At 35.2% G+C, this 24,255-nt stretch overlaps 1 protein-coding gene across 1 annotated transcript in view; it reads right to left on the bottom strand.

Moving 5' to 3' along the window:
* The window catches only part of LOC135156980 (aspartate and glycine-rich protein-like), a 27,791-nt gene extending 3,860 nt beyond the window's left edge, over positions 1 to 23,931 (bottom strand). Inside the window, exons 1-3 of the mRNA XM_064111226.1 lie at positions 23,886 to 23,931; positions 13,901 to 13,963; positions 1,141 to 1,221 (exon numbers count right to left, since the gene is read on the bottom strand). Of these exons, the coding sequence (XP_063967296.1) occupies positions 1,141 to 1,221; positions 13,901 to 13,963; positions 23,886 to 23,909 (168 nt within the window). The 5' untranslated portion in view covers positions 23,910 to 23,931. The remainder of the gene's footprint in view (positions 1 to 1,140; positions 1,222 to 13,900; positions 13,964 to 23,885) is intronic.
* Positions 23,932 to 24,255: the final 324 nt, after the last annotated feature.

Below are 24,255 nucleotides of genomic sequence, written 5' to 3'. Positions count from 1 at the left end.
AAGTGTGTTCGTGAGAGTCAGAGTAATGCGATGGTACCTGTTACAAGCAAGAGGGCGAGATATGCTAAGACTTGGTTAAAAGGGCATTCCTCTTCCTTTTGTCCTTTAAAAATTACAAATTAAAAGTCATATGTAACCTCCCCTCTCCACCACCATTTCCCAGCCCCCCCCCCTCTCTCTCTGTCTCACTTCCTGGATTGTAGCGTATTCAAAACTTATAACTGCCAAGTGACCGGTGGCTGATGGTCAGTTTTGTTATTGAATGATAACCAAGAAATTTAATGATTATGATGATTAATGAAATAATTAATTGAAAAAAAATGAATGTTTGATTGATCACATTGCACATTGAATGAGTTGATTTACTGATAAATTGTTGATTAAATTATTGATAGGAAAAAGTTGATGCCCCGATTCAGAATGAATCATTAAATCAACATTCTGCTCTGGACTTCACGCGTACATGACAATAGCCATTGGTCTCTCAACAGGAGGGGAGGGCGGGAAAGAGGGAGGGGGCAGGGGCTGAATGTTCTGTTGAGCCTTATTCCATCAACCTACTTCTCCCACTTAAGTCCTATCTCACCCCCTATTCTCCCGACTCCCATGAACACATTGCTGAAATCCACATGATAAAGTTGATATGCTGCCCAAAAAGATATCCAAATAATAAAGTTGAAATGCTGCCCAAAAAGTGTAATTTGTGTTCACTCATGCATTAAAGTTCAATTTAATCATTTATAAAATTTGCTTATGCAACCAAAACTGGTCACGGTTGATCATTAATTTATCACAACGCCCTTAACTTTGCAAGTTCGAAAGGATTTGCTGCCTCTCAAAAACTGACATAAATTGGAAGGCTAATTCCAGCCCACCCTAATTTTCATACCCTTTGTTTCAGTGGGCAGTGCTCGCTCAAGCCTGAATAGTTTCCCAACTTTTTGGTGTCATTTGAAAGTTGACTTTATTGGCTTTCCATATATGTAAGTCTTTTTCCCCAAAGTGCTACAATTTTTTATTTGGCAGCCATTTCAAAAGTGTATAGTTTTTTTTGGGACGCACTGTATATGGCCATTGATTGTTTAATTTTGTGGATATGATAAAGGCCCCTAACAATATTATTTGAAAATGATGACTTACCCTGAAACTATTGTTAACATTTTTGGTACTGTTCTCGGCAACGCTTACATCTGTCAGATCAACCTCTTCAAATATTTCAGACTGAAGTAAATAAAGAAAAACAATAGTGTGTAAAACATAAGAAAAGAAAGAGAGCACGTAAGAAAGAGAGGGAGAGAGAAAGAGTGTGTGCACCTAACAAACTTGAAGGAATAGGTTACTATAATAATGGTACAGTTGTACATACACTTGTCATACAGACTATTATTTTGACCTGATAATCAAGGATAGATATTAAAAAGGAAAAAAAAAGATTAACTGAAAATAATAAAGAATGATCTCAATGATTTTAAAAAAAATTTGCTAGTTTTAATTGGTCAGAAAGAAATGAAAATTTACAAAATATGTGTTACATAATCTTGAATAAAAAGGGATATTGATATAACAATCAAGCTACTATCCTCTCGGAATGGAAGATGTTTATGACAAATAATCATTATATAATACTTATAGGCCCGTATTCTGAAGTTGGGTTTAATTCAAACTCTGGTTTTAAGTTGTGGTTTAACTATGGAAAGCCAGTTGTTACATAAATCTCTAACAGTAGAGGTTTAATGTATCAGCTCATTTGACTCCCAAAACATTATTAACTGTCTGGGAAGGATAAATTTCACAGTTGTCTTCATCAAATACCGGTAAACAATTAGTAAAGAGCACAGTAAACATGACAAGCATTCACTGCCAACAAAATTTTGAAACATCTGGCTTCCCATAATTTTAGCACAGAGTTAGACCATGGTCTAAGTTAAAAAACCTGACTTCAGAATACGGGCCATAGAGTGTAGGCCTCTTTTCCAAACACTATATCATCTTTTCATAAATCTTAACATGATGAGAATGATCATCCCACACTCCAAAGCCAATAACGCTTGAGGTGTAGGTATAAAATGGGTTACACTGGGGACAGCATGTCTAGCTGGCCTCAATGCAATTTTGTATGATAGTTATTTCAAGTCTTTTTCAGGATACAGGGTCAGCATAATACACCCCTTTCCGTATGAAAGCTCAAGACACATCTTTCATATGGACAGAAGCTCAGAATCGATAGCTATTGATTTGGAGAGATCCGGCCCCGTCTTACAAAGAGTTACGATTGATCAAATCAATCGTAACTCTATGGAAATCCATCAGTGTCAATTTGCAAAATATCCTTTGTAAACAAAGGAGAACGCACCAAATTGTCAAGAAATCAATGAATTTATGGATATACATTCATATCTAGAATTTTTTTGAACAAACATGCATGTTGACGTTGCTGGTCCATAGTTACGATTGATCGGATCAATCTCAACTCTTTGTAAGACGGGGCCCTGGCTTCAAAATTTATCTCTTTGCTAATGAATGTCATTGGTTTTACAATCCAAACCACCTCCATATCTTCCATATCTACCGGTGAAAGTGATCCCAGGGTCGCATCTCCCAAATACGTTGCAATAGACTCAAATCAAACTCACATTGCAATCAATCTTAATTTCTAATTGATCAATCACACTTTGACTTTTATTTCATAAATCAATCCCAACTTTTTGTAAGACAGGACCAAGCAGATCTCAGATTGAGAGATCTTGCTTCTAAATATATCTCTTTTGTTAATAAAAGTTATTGGCTTTACAAGGTAAACTATGTTCATATCTACAGCTGAAAGGGAACCCAGATAAGATCAAGCCCACACAGCAGAAACGATGTTTAAAAGTTCATACAACGCTGTTTACAGTTCAATTCAATTCAATAAAGCATTTATCTTTTTCTTCCAATTTTCTAACCATATGATCATTACAAGTCGTTTAATGGTTTAAACAACCATGCTAAATTTATCAAGAACTAATTATTAAAGATCAAACTTTCTTTGAGATTTCAAACACTTTTTTGATTTAAACAACTGTTAGGTTTATATACTAAACATTGAATAAAAATTGTAAATGCTGTTTTTACTGTGCAGCCCAGTCAATAAATGAGCTATACATCTATTTGGTCTGAAATCAATTCGTTCTAACTGCCATTGAGCTTATACTACACTTTAGTCTAATATCCATTTAGTCTAATGCCCAGTTGGTCTAATTTCACATTGTCTACCTTTTTTTTTACTTTGCTGAATTTGGTCCTTAAAATGATCATCTAACTATATAGACTATTAAAGGGGGTGTTGCAAGAAAATATTTGCAATCAATTGCAAATTTCAAAAGCAACTTTATGAGTGATGGATCAATTTTAACTAAAGCAAATCAATTTATACTTGTTGATGCAAGAAGCAGGCCATCAATCAATTACAAATTTCAATTTATTTTTGGACCTAAAATTGACTTGCGATCAATTGCACGTTTCTTGCAACGCCCCATTAGTGGTGTTATAGTGGTGGATCATCCAGGTATGGTCACATCTGGCCGGTGCCCCCCCCCCCCACCCCCTTTAAAGGCATTAAAAATATTTTTAGGGTAATATGTTGTGTTGACGCAAGTGAGACTTTTTTTTGCTTGTCAATTTTTTTCCTGATATAAATCACCATTGATTGTGATTGAAGACTTTTTTTGGCGGGGGGCTTGTTATTTTTTACAGCAAAAAATGCCCCCCCCCCCTCTTTGGAAAATTCTGGATCCATTCCTGTGGTGTAAGACCAAGTGGATATTAGCTAAGTGTGTATAGCCTAACAGCCTAACTGGAAAATAGACAAATGATACATACACTAACGGCTGTAGACGAATGAGAATTAAAACAAAGGGGAAGAGACCAAAGGAACGGTAGACGAAGTGGGCATAGACCAAGTGGCAATTTACCTAGGGTTAGGGGTATTGGAATTATAACAAATCAAAGTCAGCCTTCCCAATCCTATTATACATTCCAGCCATCATGATATCAATATCAAAATCCCTTGGGTTTAAAAATCACGACACAATTGAATCAATTGAATCAGTGGATGCCTCTGAAGGGCAGGCGTTGGCTGGCGACAACCCACGTGCATCCATAGTCACATGCACATGAGCGATGTCAACAGCAAAGATCAATCTATCTCTCAAACTTCTATTGATGTATGACAATTAATTTGTGGTCCCGCGAGTCATGATTCTTCTGTTATCTCTGACAAAGGTAATAAGATACACGAGCTTACACCCACTCTAACGATGAAACTGTATTTAGAAGATGGCTATCTTCCAGATGATGTGGTTCAGAACAGAGTCACACTTCTCGGGAGGAAAAATAACTGTTTGGTCAATAAAAGCTCTTTCTCAGTGCCTGTACGTATTTAGAAAATTGTTTTGTAAGTGACATATAATAGTCCTCCTCACATGAACAATGGGTTTTTTTTTAATGAAATGGCATGATCTGTTTAGACTAAAGCCTTTTAACTCATATCATTTTACGCACAGCAAATACATTAACCTTCCATTAACCAAAAAATATATATCAAATATCAGAAATCAATAATGACAGCTTGGCAGTGATATATTCTATGTTTGTACATTTTGTTTATATGTAAGTTCTCAGTTGTATCATTAAATATAATCATACATGTATGCATTGATATTGATACTGTATATTGGTTTTTGGGGGAAGGGGTAAAAAAGTTTGATTTAAACTTGAGTATTTCATTTCATTGCTAAGAGAAATGTTCACTCAAAAAGTTATACTCAGATGTATAATCCAGCACCCCTTTTTGTGTTAGAATATAAAAACACTATTACTTTCACAGGTCTTATGATTTTGGTATCATTTGAAATTTAAATAAGTCAGATTGTAATCAATAAATTCGAATTCCTATTGTGCACACTGCTTATACCAGAGAGTCCGAGAGCTTCATGATATCAACTATAGACAGTGTTTTTAATATTCAATGTTCTTCCTTTTTCCCAATTAAAACAAAAACAGAAAAAGTTAAAAAAAAAATGGGTTCTTTCTTGGCATGTTCTATTGCATGAAGCCACCAAATAATTATGAGATTTTTTGTTGTTTTTTCCCCTGCAATCTATCAATTTTCACGACATGGCATTTTGAATCGAAAAAGACTGTGCCACTCCGCCCCCTCAACAAATATCTACACTTCTGAAATCTATACGGCGTATCACCTTCATCCAAATGACTTCTCACCTTCTAAAGAAAATGCATCGTCGTGTATTCCAGCTCAATATGAATTGCAAATTAACTGCTATTTACGCTGCCTGGTGTTAGCGATGGTGTTTGCATAAGGCATGGGGGGTTTGTATGCATCAAGGGATATGGGGGGTTTGTATGCATCAAGGGATATCCTTTCTAAGCCAACATGAATATGGTCGGCCACCAAACGCCAACGTGATGGAGACGCAATTTCAAGGGTGGAATTTCCTTTGACTTTGTAACTTTTCCTTTCTAACCTTTGTCAAGTGAAACATTTGCATTTCACTTGACAATGTTCAGACAGAAAATAGCCTGAACAATAGAGAAATTACAAGAAAAGATCATAATCAAAAAGTCATTATCTTTTTTTATTCTGGTTTTCCTACAACACAAGCGACAGGAGCACAAGTCACCCAAATAAGTCAAAATCATTAAAATTTGTTGACTTGAGCACTAAAAATTACTTATGACTTCAACTTCAACGATAGGCATGTTGTTTCATTCGTACCTTCATGGATAGTGTAACAAAGCATCCCTACATATAACATGTTAGAGTAACTAACAAAGAGTATGATAGTTCTATAAAATTACTGATGGTAATACAGAGGTCATATGGTTTGTGTAGAAGTCTCTGTACGGTGAAGCATAAGGTACAGGGTTCAACTCCCGCCACAGCACTAATATTCTTTAGCAATACATTATTGTATAATCGCCACACTCAACCCAGGTTAGGTAAACACATGATTCTCTTTGCAATATTAAATCCAGGTGGGTGTTTCATAAAGCTGTTCGTAAGTTAAGAACGATTTTAAGAACAACTGGTGATCCTTTCTTTCGCGCTAAACAATCACCAATGGGCATTTTCACCACAGATGGACACAGAGGCAAAAAAATCAAGTTGATATTCATGTCAAATGCTTTATGTTTTTTAATAAAACAAGACCTGAAGTTTCCGAGACAAAAAAATTTCCGACTCTGGCAGCCATTTTTTATTTCAAAATGGCTGCCAAAGTATGGATACAAATTAGTGTTGAAAATAGTATATTGATACATATTTTGTTTTGACAGATTTTTAAAGAACAGGTTTGATCATGATGTTTTCGCCTGTGATTTAGCTTGCTATTATAACACTTTTTAAAATCCCACAGAAAGGAACACCAGTAATTCATTCATCTGATAAAAAAACATTGATAAAGTATGTGATATGGTATGTAATGTCAGTTACCGAAAACATGAACTTTTTTTTCTAATTTCCTGGAAAAGAGGATATATTAAATGAAACTTGGTAGATTTCCTCTCTAGGTAACACCCCTCCCTTCTACACCAAAATTCAAGATTACCAATTAACAATGAAGCCATAGGGTACCATTAAATATATGTAATGTCAGTTACCAAGTGGAAAATGTAATGTCAATTACCGAGATGTAATGTCAGTTACCATGATAAAACGTTGGTTACCAATATTGAAATGCAAATATGTGGTCAATTTTATGGTGAAGAAATATTGTATACTTGTTTATCTAAGTCTTTCACTTTAAAAGTCACACCAGAAGGGGCTTGCTATTGACTTTTAAAAGGTATAGTTCACAAGGAATACTATATGAAATTATGAAGGAAGTTGCATTCCCATCAGGCAAAAAAAAATTACTATGAAATTGTTTTGTACATGCACCAAGTACCTAATTGTATCAGACAATTTTTTGTTGGTTTTTTGGGGGGGGGGGTAGGGGGTACTTTTCCCAACCTATTGCCTAAATCTGCAACATTTTTTAAGCTTAACATTGTGATGAAGGGGATTTCCAGGGTCCCTTTTTTAGTTTCTAGGATTCTTTTGAGCATTGCCTCGCTTTAAATTCCTGGTTTTTATACCTGTTAGTAGTGTGGATGTGTGATACAATTTTGTTTTTGGTTTACAAGTATAGATGAAAAGTGAAATTTGACAGTTCTGATCAATGTTGCATGGATCTACTAAAACTGTGGTTTTTTTTTCTAATTTACAAATAGTTCAGTTTCAGTTTAGAAGCTGGAGTTTATTCTTTTTTGACAGCTTAAAAAAGAAATTAGCAAAGAAAATGATTAAACAAATTATGAAGAGAATTGAAATCCGACAGATATGAACAAGCATCGCTTGCACTGACCAGAATAGAAATCAATAAAACTACATGGCTGCATGAGATTCAGGGGAGGGGTACATGTAGCCTAGGGGAGGAGACCCTTATTTATTTTGCCTTTTTTGAGGGGAGGGGGAGGTTGGAGAAGGAAAAGGTTTAAAAAGTCAATATAAAACTGATGAATATATTATGGGTGTATAGTCAGAGAAATCCATGTGTACAGTCAATGCAATATTAAATTACTATAGGAAAACATGTAGCTGCTATGACCCCCCCCCCCCCCCCCCGAGTAAGTAAAACATACATATCTTATCTTTTGATAATTAAAAATGTGAAGTATTATGAAACTTTTATGATTTTAAAAAGCCTTACATATAAGTACCAAGAAAATTATGCCTTTGAAAATCATATAGCACTGGTAAATGTTAATGTGTATTGTTAGTTACCGACAAGTAATGATAAAAATGTTCAAATCAAAGAAAGGAATTAAGAAAAAGAAAAAGTTTTTTCATTGAAATGTTCCTAGAAACTCGGGTATACTTCCACATCAAGCTCACTTTCATGTGAAGCTCTGCACAGAAGATACAATGCAATGATTCCACACATTTGACTTCCATGTGTTATCTCTATGGCAAATTAAGTGTAATGTCAGTTACCGTAATGTCAGTTACCAGCATGGTTGTGGAAAAATTATCATAGCCCCCAAAAGACAAAAACGAATTGTTTAATATTTTGACACATCTTAACCTAGTAACAGAGGTATATTTACATATTCAAATTATTACTCTATCTACTCAGGGACATGAGATATTTCAATTTTAATGAACACCCTGAAATTGCATGTCCTTTTGCGTAATGTCAGTTACCGACACATTTTTGCTTGCTGATGCGTAAAAAAATGTGGTTACATAGGAAAACCTAGTATCAGGTTATACAGCAAGGTTCACTTTATTAACTCTATCAAAAGCAAACTCCCATCATTTGTTGTTTTAGAGATACACACAATGAAAGGTGTGAAAACATTGTGCCGTGTAATGTCAGTTACCGTGAAAATGCCCCAATGAACATTTAATGGTGAATATCATTAACCACAAGAAAGGATCACAAGTCGTTCTTTAAGTCACTCTTAACTTACGAACAGCTTTATGAAACAGCCTCTAGGATAATACAATGCAAGAAGTACTGACATAACTTGACTCAGACCTACAGTTATAAAATTACAGAAGATCTCTACATCACTAATATCATATCTACTTTAGATTAATATCCATCATTTAAAAAAAAATTTGATAAAACCATCCATAACAAGAATTTTTTGTTAATAGAAATAAATTTAAGTAATAATAATAATAATACTAGCAGGATTTATCGAGCGCTTTTTACCCGAGGATACAAAGTGCTGCTATTATTATCCCGGCTTTAGCTGTGCTGCCATATAGGCGCTGAAGCATTCAAGGAATTTCTTCCTACAGCGTACCCATTCACCTCACCTTGGTCAGTGCAGCACAATGTGGGTATATTTCTTGCTAAAAGCTAAAGGAAAACACACCATGGCTGGGAATCAACCAATATCTCTCCGATTAAAAGACGAGAGTAATAACCACTAAACCACAATTCCCCCACAAGTAAAAAATAATATCCCAATGGCTTATGGCAGCGATGTTTTCACTCTCCTTTCTTGAGGAAAACACAAAGTTTTGTGCCCATGAATGTTTTATTTGAGTATTATTACATGAGAATAATTATATTTCAGTGCTTTAAATCAATTAGTATTCACATAGTCATTTGTATCTGTGTTTTAAATCATTGGCATTGAAAAAGAACTGTTGGAGATACTTTCCTCAATCTTGTCATCTGATAAATCCACTAATACCACATGATTATAGCATCATTAATGGTGCAATGTACTATTTCAATGATTATAATGTATTTCCAAAGTAGTATAATTACTGTCGTATCAATCAATTAGATGAGCATAATAATTATGATAAGTCCTTCCCTCATAGAAAGAAAGAAACCACATTATTTTTTTACTAGGACTAGTAATAGTTGGATGTACCGTTTCAATGATTAAAATGATTTTTTAACCATGAATTGTTTATGACTGTCTAATCATTTATCAATCATTATAAAAGAATTAGATGAGCAAATGCTACCGCTTTCCTAACAAGAACAACAGAAACAGTAAATATCATTGATAGCATGATGTACTGTTTTGAGGATTAAAACCGCATTTTTTAAATATCACTGATAGCTGGATGTACTATTCCAATAATTAACATGAACTTTTAAAACGATGTATTTCTTTTACCAATGTCTTATTAATCATCAGACAAGAATTTCTTACAGATTCTCAATTCTGAATAATTTCTCATTATTCTTCATAATCAGATTAGTGTTTCTTAAGAAAAATACTCAGCTGTCAAGCGGTGAATATGCATAAAACTTACATTGTTGTACTATGTAGCTTATATATTTCTCATGTGTCAATTTCACTTTTAGCTCCGGACTGGGTCTATAATGGCGATTTCTTTATCGTAACATCGTGAGATGAATAGCTTTAGACTTGGCTTTAATATACAGCACTGACCATTCCTGTAAAATAGGATTAGGATTTTAATTTTCAATTCTGAACAAAATTACTCACCGCCTTTATTTTCAAATAAAAAAAAACCTTACAGCATTCAAATTTTGCCTTTTTATTTAGCATTCTGACGAGCTTTAAATAAAAATCGGTAACACATTCTTTTTGAGGTTCTTCCAACATTATACCGGTACTTCATCTTTAAACTGCCTGGACAAATGCCAAGAGAAAACCCATGTTGGGCTCCAAGCAAGAAATGATCCGATCTACATCACGGACAGAATGATTAGAAACTCCCTTTCTAATCCTTTCTCTAGAGAGAAAAAAAGTGATCAAGAAGTGATTGAGGTAAGCCTTGGAGTGGCACGTTCCACAATTCAAAACACTTTCATTGTCCCGTTCAATGAACTTTGCAATGGAACTAAGCAGTGTTCCCAAAGTTATATAAGTGCAACTCAGTTGCTCTTTTATTCATCAGTGTTACTAGTATGTGGTACATGGCACAGGAAAGCATGATCAGATGAGATAAACTGTATAAATTCACATTAAAGCCTTTTTTATCTTACAGAGTTAACTTTTCAATGCTTTTTAGTTTTTACACCTTCCTCTCTCACACATACAGACACCGAGAAACAGAAACAAACAGAAAGATGAGAATAAAACAGTTTCTTCCTTCCCCTCCCCATCTATCTTTTCATCTTCCATTATCGACTTACAGTATAAAAAAGATCTTTCTTCCCTTCCTTTTTTTCCTATGCACTTATCCATCTTTGTATTTCTAGTACTTTCCTTATCTTCTTTTCTTCATTTTTCCCTCTTCCTACTTATCAAACTGGCGTCTCTTGTTCATCTTTTTCTCTTTAATTGGTAAGCTAGAGAAGCTATACTTTTTAAAAGGTTCCTCATCTTTTATTAGATTGCATTTATCTGTTAAACAGTTAGTCCATATGTTTTTTTTTTTAGGCAATATGCATATTTTGTGGAAAATCTTCTCCCTCTTCTTGAAACCTGCTGCCCTTCATCTACCGAAATCCATTTCCCTCTTTTTCCTCCCATTAAAGTCAACTCTCATATCAAATCTCCATCTATTCCCATTTATACGGTAAACAACTATCTGTGCCATGCCATGCAACCCCCTCATAATCCTCCTCGGTCCCAGACAATGATTTCTGCGTCATTGACTCTACGCCACCTCCTTTCCCGAAGGGGTTCGTCTCAGGAAGATAAACGAGGCAAAATAGATCGTCCCTAATGATATCGGTCGGCACCATTAAAAGGAGAGAAATCCCATCGCTCGCCGTATCGTATCGTATCTCAGTCGATGGCTCGCTGTCTTGGCCGCATTCACCATCTGTATATATGTCAATTTGTATCATGACAAGAGCTTTGTTGTTAAAAACATGTCCAATTTAAAGAGGAAAATGGAGTCGCTTAAACTGTTTTTTTGTGTTTACTTCATTTGTTCACTCATTACAAACTGGTCATGGTGGCTCCAGGGATTCCTTGGTGGCCCAGTGGTAGAGGACTTGTCTCATAAATGGAAGGTAGTGGGTTCAATCCCCAGCTGAGCCATACCAAAGGCTTAAACAAAGCTACTTCCTGCCATCAAGCTTGGCACTTAGCATTTAGATAAGAGAAGGGTAACACTAGCATATCATGGCATGCATTGCCCGCTGGTTTTGAAACAGAAGTGGTTACACTGGACATATGAAAATATTATCATCATCATCAGCTGGGGCTCTGTTCCTAGGGGAAAAAAGTATCAAATGACCTAGATTCACGCTCATTTTACCTGGAATAGAAATGGACCAAAATTACTCATTTAGGGTCAAACTTTATAAGCTTACAATATTCCCTTGTATCTTGTATGTGCAGATTTTCTAAACAAGCATTTAGTTAATTTCCTATGCTGTTTACTGTTTATTCTACCCAGACCTGGAATTGTTTTTTCAAGCAATTTTCTGAAGTAATCTTCTGGTAATTGCAGACTAAAAAGGAGACCGATACTCACAAGAACACATTGCAATCATGAGAATTTGAATTTGCATAGTATAAAAAAGTTTTCATCTTTTTTTTTTCAAGACAAAGATCAACTAGGCCTCTTGGCAAACTTCTAACTCTCATCGCTATTTCTAGGAAGTTGTCCTAATGTTCTCTTACACAATACTTTCCTCAAAGTTGACAGAAACATTTAATAGAAACACGATATCAGCGACAACAGACTTCTCCTGAATAGTTGATTTGTAAAGAGATTGAGAGAGAGAGACCTTCAAGACAGAGAACGATTAAGCCACCAATGTCCCAGCGGCCCTCTTTCTTCGATCGATTAGCCATATCACATGACATGCTAAACATCGCTCTTTCGCTCGGGTTCAACGTTCCAGGAATTGATTTTTGTCCTCTAGATCGAATTAGCCGTGTTGGGACAGCAAGAGCTTCGTCATTTCAAATGTTGTTTCACATTTTCTCCTGTGCTTTATTAATGTTTGGGAAGGAGAGGGTATGTCCATACATGGATGTTTGGTCAAAATGTGAAATGTAAATGTCAAAGGACTTCTTATTGTAAGTCTTTTTACCTCAAAATCCCATTAAAGGAAGTTCAACCAGACCAAAAGTTTGTTATGAAACTACCAGGAAAATAATGATAAATATTGGTGAAGGTTTAAAGAAAATCCATTAAAGATTTAGAAAGTTATTAGAATATTTTTTTTTTGCGACATCATACAAGCAGCTGCCCCATATGTTACGTAATATAAAATGTATAAATTTCAATTATTTAACGGTGCATGGTGACTGATAATTTGTTTCTTCCATGAGTGGGTGTGAGATGATTTTTCTGTTAATATACTGAACGCACAATAAAATAAAACTTTTTCAATTTTTTGAGTAAATAACATTTCATTTATTTTTTGTTTACTACACGATATATGGGGGAAGCTGCTCGCATATGACATCACATATTAAAAATCTGAAGTTCTAATAACTTATGAAGTCTTTAATGGATTTTCCTCAACCCTTCACCGCTATTTTTTTTAATTTTTTTTCTTTTTTACAATAAACTTTTTAAAGGGTCTGTCACGCCTGGGGCCGATTTCATAAACAGATGAAATCAAACAAAACTTCAGAAAATCAAACGCAACTTGTTTTTGAGCCAATCATACACGCATATTTAGGACTTGCGATTGATTTCATTTAAGATGTGATTAAACGTAACTTTTTCAGGTACAAACGCAAGATCAATTTAGTCTGTTTATGCCAAAATGTATAGCAAGCCATTTTAACATTTATCATGAATAAAACTTTTCTTCCTATGGCGACAAGGCATTTGCTCCAGTGACAATTACTCCGGGCTTAATTTCATCTAAGATATAGGGTTAGGGTTGCAAAAGGGTTTAATGTTAGGTTTGGGGTGAGGTTTAGGATAGGGTATAGTGTTAAATCCAGGATTGAAGGTGGTTGTTCCAATAATGTGTGGAATTTGCAGCGAGCAATTGTCGCAGGAGCAAATGTCATGGAACCCTTCCTCATACCTGCCAACCTTTGATAATAAAAAATCAGTATCAAAGCTATGACGGCACGGAGCGCCTCAGTAGGGGCGCCTCCCCCCCCCCCCCTTCCCCTGCTCCGGTGAGTGTGGATAAGTGTGTGTCTGTGACTGTAAGATATAAACTTTGATGCAAGTATGTTCAAGAAATTAAGTCAAGATCTAAATTCTACACCATCTTTTCAAGAACTAGCCTGGATAACATCAGTACGCAATCACACACTGCTGTTTTATTCCACACAATACTGACTTACCCCAAAAATCGGAATGCTAAGTCTAAAAATCGGAATTCGGAATTGGAGTTCAAAAATCAGAAAAATTCTGCCAAAATAGGAATAGTTGGCAGGTATGCTTCCTGCCTCCATGGAAAAAAATAAACAAGGATTATATACTCACATTGCTGTCTTTCGCATAGTAAAGGTTCCTTCCTTTAATCTTGAAATACCTCCTTCTCCATCTCTGTATAACAAAACAAAAATAAAATAATAGGAATTAAATCAGACTTAAACATTTTCTAACAGTAGCAAAATAATCAGAGGTAACTTTAATTGTTAATTGGTAAAAAAAAGTTGCAAATTCATCTAGAGTTTAAGCTTTGGTATGCAAAAGGGTGCTTTCTGTTGCCTTCATATGTGATGAATAGGGGGGGGGGTGCTGTAAAAGAGGTGCATGTATCCACTGCAAATCATTGTCAGTCTTGTTCTAATAAGTGAATAGCCAAAACGGTGGTGGGGAGTGTGGTGTATATCAAAATATGCTCAAAAATTTTCGCTTATGCCAAGGTGAAGCTGTTGATAAATTTCACTCTATGTCACTGTACTTGTGCTGCATATAACTGATTACACAATTATTATAGCAGAAACGAGGGAGAAAAATGGGTTTGTTGTATCAAAGTTAGAAGTAATTAGATAGTCATTAAAATGTAATTACACAGCATCTTGAATGCAGTTATATATAGCACATTGCAATTAGAATGTCATTATACAGTTAGCAAGTGATTTCTTTTTCATTACACTGTGACAATGAATAGTTATTATACAAATAAAATCAATGCCTATCAACCTTTACTTTGCAAAGTTTAGTTTATCAATAAGTGCATGATTTATACCAAAACAATTTTAAAAAACTAATGAAATAATGTTAGATTACTTTAATACAACATCCATTAATTTCAGTAAATGAAAGATTGAATCAAAGAACCAAGTTTAAAAATCAAATCTGGCATATAAAAAAATATATTCGATTAATATATCATGCATTCTTAATTTGCTCAATGAAATATATTCTGCATTTTCAAACACAGCTTGTTTAAGTGGTACCCAAGATCTTTTTTTTTTAATCTTTTTAAAAATCTTTAGTTATTTTTAATTGAATTTAATATTCCTTCTTAAATATAAAAATAAAAATGCATAAGTCAACCATTCCAGAGAGGGAAGCATTTAGAACTAAAATGTACTCTACGGATTCTTCCCACCTAAAAAATGGCAGCTTCTGACCACAAGAGGGCGCCAACACGTATGATGGTTTCTCCCCATTGAGTGTCCACCCTCAAATATTACCTTGGCTATGCTGCTAAATGCTGAAATCGTCTCTATCTCTCTCTCTCTGTATGTGTGTGTGTGTGTATTTGTCTCCATCTGTATCTCCTTGTGTTTCTCTTTCATTACCTTATACCCTTTGCCATAAAACCTACAAACCATACAAACCCTCACATACCCCCCCCCCCTCTTTCTCTCCCACTCTCATCTGTCTTTGTCACATCTCTCTCTCTTCTTTACTTTCTTACAGTAATACTGGTAGTAGCATTCTCATGACTCAATCGCTTGATGTGGCACCAACTCCAACTTCATAGTGAGCCCTCTATTGGTAACAAGTAGAACAGTTCCATACCAGGTGCCTCGCGCGTAAAACATTCTCCATAGACTTGTGTGTATCTCCGACATTCTATATCTGACCAAAAAAGGATATCGTAGCCAGCTCATTTCAGAAATAAATTGCCATTTATGATAACTATGACATGATCAAATTCATCAACTGAAACAGTAAAATAGCCCTAATTCTTCCGCCGGTCAAAACTAGTTCCAAAGTCAATATATCTTCCCAATTTGGGCAATGGGAGATCAATAGTTCCCATTTCTACAATCAGTATTAGATTTTCAATCATTTTTGTCAATCAGCAATATCAAATTGAAAAAATTTAGACTAGGTTGGTTCAAACGAATATCTTTTGCCTTCCTGTTGTAATTCATCTCATGGCACCTACCATGGCACTCGCATTTACATTAGCTTCTCACAAACAATACAAACGTTTATTTCCCAATCACAGTGGCATATTAAGGCAGATACTGATCTTTATTTCTCGCAAAATCTTTCACAAACAAGACCCTTTACCCTTTCATAAAAATGGTGTCCTGGTGAAGAAGATGGTTGCAGATACACCATGTCGATAAGTAGTCCTGAAAATGACTGTTTTGTCATCTCTGTCTAAAAACTAAGGAACTAGTTTGTCTTAAACATTAAGCCAGTTGTGATAATGATCTGAATAGGATTTCAAACAAAATCCAATGAAATAACACTCAAAGTTATTGTAAGTATAAATGAAATGTAGACTGTTCTATTTGTTAGGAAATGTTAGAAAGTATTTAATTGCTGAGACATGGACAAAAAAGCATGGCATTCCAGTGGCGTAATGAGCCAAAAATTTTAAAGGGGCCAGATTTGGCATATCAGGCAAAATTTATAAAACATTAAAAGTGAAAGAAGTGAGCGAGCAAAGATTTTGACATTTTTATTCTAAAGACCCATTTTTTAAAGATTTTGGCATAATATTCAGAAAATAATATATTTCACCCTTCTCTCTTTCCTTGTCTCTTTTTTTTTGGTCGTGAAATATTTGGGGCCCCCGCCCCATCTGTACGCCACTGTGGCGTTCTAGCTAGATATCAGGCTTTTTTCAAAAAATAATAATACACTGTCCCACATATTCTTTTCTGTGTTGGTGATCTTCAGTGTGGTAGTTTTTCAGCTTATATTTCAAGATTTCACAAAGTTAGATTTCTTTAAGCACCAAATTTAGATCTGCCATGATACTGGTGACAATTAACCTTGATTAAAAGATTTTCTCATAAAATTATTGTTTGGTGCAACTATGTTCCTTCAGCTTTAAAGTTGCGAAGAGCATGTCACATCTGTGCCAATGTCACTTATACGGTTGGTTATTTGTCGTATAAGTGACTTCAAATGTAGTTATTTAAAAAGATTAATTTGTGAAATTGTCAATTTTGGAATGGCAAGGTTGAATTTTTGACAAGATAGTGAGTGATTAAAAGAGACAAATGGATGCAGTTGATTCCCAACTTAGTATGTAAATGTCACTACTTTTAATCATGGAAACTCGAAGCTTGGCCTGACGCCAAAACGGCAGTATATATGCATCACTCATCAAGAAATGAATATCCTCCTGTTTTCACCCACCCAGAATTTAATTTGTATCGATTTCCGCATCTTTGCCCCAGATTACATGTCTCTCCTATCTTCTTGGCCTTTAAAATTCAGAAACCTCGGTCCATCACGGAAACTGCATCCAAGTTTTGTTTTCGTGGTGCAGAAAGGAGTGTTTCCGCACTTGCTGATTTCATAAAATGTGAAGGACTGTAAATCTCTCATGAATACAAAATTGAATAGAGTCTGAATCACGTACATGACTGTGTCAAGACCACCACAGTTAAGGAGGGGGAGGGGAGGGGGGTGCTTGAAAAAACTTTTAAGTTACCCCAAACTGTACAAATTACTGGATTATGAAGTGCTACAGTCTGAACCAAAATTTATCTTCATTTATTAGAAAACTAAGATTGTATATCATAAATTTCATTAAAGTTATTGTTTAACTTTGTGAGCAGCCGATTAAAAAAATTCTCAAACCAAGATGAAACATGTGTACAAGTGCATGTATTAGAACTAATAAACCCTGAAAACAACCATTATTGAGAATGAGAAGCTAAAACTACAAGGCAAACCCCGATTTTGTAAATAGGCGTCTTATAGACGCCTAAAAAGTACACATAAGTGTATGGGATGAAATTAAGATGGTGTTTTCGGTCACTTTATATTTCAATTTTTGAAGCACTAAATAATTATTTTCGAACGCAATTTTTTCTGGGCTTCATTTTTGTAACATATCACAGACACAGGTGACAAGTGTGACCTTCTAGCTCAGATTTTTAAAAAGTCAAACCAATGTTAACCAATCACTTTAAAGGCAAAAATGTACTTTGCTTTGACAATGCATCTTAACAGTAAAAATGCTCATCGGAATCTGCATATTTCAATGTCTTTTAACACAATGGACTCCAATAAGTTAACAAAACAAATAATCCAGAAATATTGCATGGTTGGACCACAAATCAAAGAGACAATATGGCAAGGGGGGGGCAACAAAAGACAAACATAACCTTATCAAGAAACATGTGACAAAAGCCAATTGAAATCAGTGAAAGAGCAAATGAAAGAAGAAAAAAGAAAGAAAGTAATAAGGAAAGAATGAGAGAATGCACTAACGAACAAAAGAAAGTAAGTAATAAGGAAAGAATGGAAGAACGCACTAATGAAGGAAAGAAAGAAAGAAGGAAGGAAGGAAGGAAGAAAGAAAGAAAGAACCTCATGTTTTTCTTCACTTATAATTCTTGCAGTATGGTAGTACAAGGTACCAGCCCCCTTCACTAATAACAGAATAACATCACTCTAGCTCCCATTCATGACAAAAACGCAACAAAATATTTTGTCAAGTCACATGTTTTGGTAAGAAATAAGAAATAAATTCATTCATTAATAGATTATCTCTCTGTGAGAATGCACCCCGATGTTCTATCTCATGAGGTGATTAAATTTTTCCGAAAAGAAATCGGAGACTCTTGAACGAAATGAAACAAACATAACAGAAGGATCGGTAGTAAACAATGGTGCAAACACAAGCGAGACAGGGAGAGCAGGAGAGAATCAAAAGCAACTTTCATCTTTGGCAAGTTGCCAGACGGACGTAAAATGAAACGTAATCATAAACGCCAGAAGACCTTGTCACTAGAGTAAATTTGATGTGTTATCGGAGTGACATCACTTCGTGTTCTAGATCATAAAGTTTTCCTCAAATGAGGCTACCTCCACTTATCATCTATTTTCCCCCTTTCTCTCTCTCTCTCTCTTTCTGTCTATCTCGTTCTGTCTGTCTTTCTCTCTCTCTATCTTCTGTCTGCCTCTATCTCTCTCACTCCAATCCCTTTTCCAGTCCACCCCTCTAATTTATCTTGATCTCAAACAATAGAAGGTATTATTAAAAAGACAACCCCCCTCCTCATTAAAAAAAACTCCAAAATCCACACACCCTCTCATAATTTCTCTTACCTTCCTCCATCGTCAACATCTAGCAAACCAAAATACTATGAAAGAATTTTATTTCTCCCTAAAATCTTTGAAAACCACCTCACTCTTAACCAAGTAACATCAGAGGTAGATATGAAACAATAGTGTTCTTTTCTTTTTCTCACTGCCAAAACCAGCCCATCTCTTCCTCTGTCCGCACCCCCTCCCCACCCTCCTTCACGTTTATCCTCCCCCCCCCCCCCTCCCTACCCATTGCCACTTTCTTTCTGGTTTCTTCTCTACCTCTCTCTTTCAATCCCAATCAATATCAAGGTAAGATAAAAACTGCTTGTTTGTTCTTGTACCCCTTCCTTGCTATGATCCTTTTTTACCACCTCCCCCTCTTAACTCATCCTTTGGCTCACTTTAACCCCCCCCCCTTCTTCCCCCTCCCCTCTCTCTTTTCATTAACACCATCAACATCAGAGCTAGATATGAACTAAATTGCAATCTTTTTCACCTTCCTCAAAACTGCCATGATCCTTCGCCCTATGCCCCAATCTCCTTATCCCATTCCCCCTCCTTATCTTGTCTCTTTTTTAATGCAAATAAAAGTGCCCAACAAAATATAAAGCCATAAATTTCTAGAACACAATCGACAAGCAGGCATTGTTAATAAATTTTGTCTGCTTTCATATACTTTAACATAAATGTCAGAAAAGTTTCACAGACAAAAATACTATTAAGAATTCATGATCTAGTCAAATGAATGAAAAAATAATAAGAGAGAAGAGGAAGAACCAAAAGGAAAAAAATGAGATGAAATTCTCAGAAACTGCATTTTAGATGATGCTGAATAAAGATCAAAATCATGTCTTCAATTGAAATATTAATGAGACTTGCCAGGAATACATATATATTCTTTGCCAGGAAATAATGAAAGATGGAAAGGAGGGAGGACTTCAAAGAGAAAAACCGATGGGAAATCCTGTCTTCAAGTAAATATCAAATCTGACTTGAGATTAACCAAATATTTGCAAAACATTCCAAGAGGAAATGGCATAAACATGGACTGTATTCATCAATTTTCAAAGAATAAGAAAGCATAAAGAACCGGAAATCAATTTGAGAGAAACGAGAGGCAATTTGACTGCATTCTTCCCTAATGGGGAAATGATAGAAACAGGACAAAGTGAAAGCTTATCCCAAGAAAATTAAATATTTGATGACAAGCAGAGAGATCTGAGGGCAGATGTCATGGGAAAATGGGATTTATAAGGAAACCATCCTGATCTATCTCTTTCACTAGAAGTTTCTCCGTAAAGGTCAGGTATATATGAAAATGGGACATATTGAAGTAACCAAAGTTTGTTATCATGAAAGCAAGTTCTTAAGGTGGGTCTGTTGGGATTTAAGCTAAATATTGACAAAATAAGATTTTGTGACGGGGAACGAAGAAAGGACGCACCAGGAGAGACAAAATACGATGGTAGTGCAAGATGGGAAAGGAGATAGGAAGGGTGAATGGAAGGTCATGCGTATTGCCTTGTTCACACGTAAAGTTTTAGCCGGGTCAAAAAGAAGGGTTCCATGACATTTGCTCTGGCGACGATTGCTCCGCTCTAAATTCCACACACTAATCGAATGACTAACTTCAACCCTGGGTTTAACACTATTCCATACCCTAAATCTAACATAGAACCATATTGCACCTATAACCCTAACCCAACACATCTTGGACAAAATAGAGCCCAAAGAACTTTTTGCCGAAAAAAAAAAAAGAAGAAAAGTAATATAAAGTATTGGCCTGTTGTACTAGAACCCACAAAAGCTATATACTTTTCTGATACAAAATGGCCACTTTGACTTTCAGCATATACACAATAATTTGTCAAGATAGTCCATACTTTTCATGATTTTTTTTGTCGGCTTCAACAAAGGCTTAACTTCCCGATATTTACACTGTTTACATGGATAGTGATAGCAATACCGAAGAAATAATTTTAAAATGGATCTGTAAAAATAATACCAATGCAAAAAAAAAAGAAAAAAAGGATTAAGTTTGAAGATTTACAATGAAAAGTCTCAGCTTGTTTCAACTGGTTAGAACTGGTTTGGATAGGTATAACTCTAAAACTTCCAAATATGTCTTAGGATGGTCTACCTGCGAGGTGTGAACGGGGCAAGAGGACAGAGGAAAGTACATCTATGAAGTGCTAATCACGCTAATGTATGGTTGTATTTGCTGGAGGTTGGGAAGATGGCCTGGACCCCTGTTTATCTTCAATTCTCGGAGGAGGAAGATGATTTGACAAGGATAATACCAGAAAACATGGAAAATTGCCCTCCTCCTATTTGGCTATAATCTTCCCCCAGGTGGATTGAAATACTTGACTGCCATTCGCCCTTCTGCACTCCTGCTCTCCCCTTCTATCTTTCTTTCTCCTTCTCTTTCTATCTCTCTCTCTCCTTCTCAATCCCATAGATGTCTTTGTTTGGTGCTCCTTTCCTATTTTCAACAATTTCTTTGATCATGCACTCTCCTCCCCCCTTCCCCTCTTTAGTCTCTCTCTTTCACTTAACATCAAAAGTAGATATGAAACAATTGTGTTCTTTTCTCTTTCCCCTTTCAAAATGCCCAAACCAAATCCTGCCTTCCTTTCTTGTGCCCCTACCCTCCTTCCCATTTGCTTGCTCCTTTCTTTTTTCTTCCACTTTCTCCTTCTCCCTCTCTTGCTTCTTAACCCTTTGCGCGTTGATGTTGCAATCTTGCACATTCGTACAATTAAATTCAACAATCGTAATAATCGGTTATCTTCAAATAAGACAAGCTAATAAAAGGCAATAGTTCTTGGATAATAATAAGGATCAATGTTTCAATATGGAAATCTTGAATTAAAGAAAATAACATGGAAACACTTGTCATTATTTTCCCATAAAATATAATTCAGTGTGCAAAGAGTTAATCATCAGAATTACTAGGATCAGTATGTATTTCAATCAACGTTTCATAAAAACACTTGAGTGGACATTATGTTGGATTCCGTTTGAATTATTTTGTGATCACTACCACAACTTGAAATTATGTTTAAACTAATCCAGTATAACCCAAACATTGAACTCCTGGTTAAATCCTCATATTTTGTTTTTATAATACCAATTCTTGATTGAAGCTAAATGTTCAGTCCTAATTCTTAGCATTTTAAGTCAGGTTGCCAAACTTTGAAAATGAACAAAATTGTATATTTTTAATCTATTTTTCTCCCCAAATCTGTATTTTATGATATAATGTGCCCTGCTCTTGCAGATAGAAACCAAAACTTTGAAAAACATTTATATCTCACTCTGGTTTTAAAGGACAAGTCCACCCCAAAAAAAAGTTGATTTAAATAAAAAGAGAAAAATCCAACAAGCATAACACTGAATATTTCATCAAGATCGGATGTGAAATAAGCGAGTTATGTCATTTAAAGTTTCGCTTAATTTCACAAAGTAGTTATATGCACATCCTGATCGGTATGCAAATGAGAGGACTGATGAGCAAATGAGGGGACTGATGATGTCACTCACTCACTATTTCTTTTGTACTTTATTATCTGAAATATGAAATATTCTCATTTTCTCCTCATTGTCCTGTGAAACAAAGTTTTATTCCCCCTGAATATGTAGAATTACCATTTTTTAAACATTTTATGGTTCAGTCAAGATGGTCCTTATTGTTTAATCAGTAAAAATTGAAATATTGTACAATTCAAACAATAAAACACCCAAAGAAATAGTGTGTGAGGAACATCATCTCATTTGCATATCACTGAATTGTGCATATAACTGTTTTTGTGAAAAAACAGCAAAACTTTACAATGTTATAACTTGCTTATTTCACATCTGATTCTGATGAAAATTTTCAGCGTTATGCTTTTTTGATATTTTTCTCTATTGATTCATATCAACATTTTTCTGGGGTGGACTTGACCTTAAGCAAAATAATTAAAGACATTGGTTCACATTGCTATAATTACAAAAATGTTACTTGAAAGTTGACAATTAAATTAATTTAACTAACTACAATTGAGTAAAGTTTTATGAATAATTATCATAAGATTATATATGGATTTTATATTACTTTTTTTCTATACTAATTCCTTTTATATGAAGAAAAAAATGCAATGCTGTATTTGGTTGCAAAAACATACTAATCACACCACAGAGGTAATGGTTGGTGGCTCTGCATTTTCCCTTTGTTTTCATTTTTGAGTCTCCCTTACCTTACCTTACCTTTTTTCTTCTAAAAAAAGAGGATCCTAGACACCCCTATACTGGTTACCATGGGCAACCAATATTTTCCAAAGAGCAAGCAGGTGCGATGTATTTTTGTACTAGCCCAATGGGCTTTCCTTTCTCTTAATTATGATCATGGAGCAGCACACAAATACATAGGCCAAACAAGGGCTAAATGTCTCGATTTAGCATTGGGATAGTGTAAATTAAGTGTGGTTCATACATTATTCTTCTGAATTGTATTCTACAAAATGTCAGTTATAGGTGGTGTTTCCAAAAAAAACTTATGATCAATTGCATGCCAATTGTGTGTCCAGGGCCCCGTCTTACAAGGAGTTACCATTCATCCGAATCCGATCAATCGAAAGTATATGGAAATCAATCAATGTCATAATATTTCTCAGGAAAATTGCTCAATATCCTTTGAAACAAAGAGAAGCATACTGAACTGTCAAGAAAACAGTGAATGCATGAATATACAGTACATCATTTCTGAAAATATTTTGAACATGTAATTTTAGATGTTGACGTTGCTGGCTTTCCATAGTTGCAACTGATTGGATCAATCGCAACTCTGTGTAAAACGGGCCCCTGAAATCAATTACAGAACTAGTGATTAAGAGCAAAGCCGTATACAGTACTAGAAAACTAGTCATTATTTGGGTCACCTTTCTGAAAATAGAAATCCATCCCCCCCCCTTTTAAAAAAATAATAAATTTGAATTATTTCCTCAAAATGTGCACCTACCTGGAATGAGCTTGTTTGCTTCATGAGGTAGCCTTCTTTGATGCATGCCTGGAGAATGACGGACAAGAGAGAGAGTGGGAGGGAGAGAGGGGGTGGAGAGATGAATAGAGATTGGAAAGTGGGAGAGAGATGGAGAAAGAGATGGGGAGAAGAGATAAAACAGAAAGAAGGCAGCAAGAAAGTGAAAAGTGGAGAGGATCAAAGAAAAAAAAGAACAAGAGAGAGATTAGATAATTAGACTGTACAAAAGATATCAAATATATTAACCTTTATCATCTACCATAAGATGTCTGACTTAAAATATCAAACTTGAAATTAATATGCTATGAATATGTAACAACCATGCTGAAATATATACCGTGTTTACACA

This window comes from Lytechinus pictus, chromosome 16 (genome assembly GCF_037042905.1).
Source record: "Lytechinus pictus isolate F3 Inbred chromosome 16, Lp3.0, whole genome shotgun sequence".
NCBI classification, from domain to species: Eukaryota; Metazoa; Echinodermata; class Echinoidea; order Temnopleuroida; family Toxopneustidae; genus Lytechinus; species Lytechinus pictus.
This window is presented reverse-complemented; position numbering and strand designations above follow the sequence as displayed.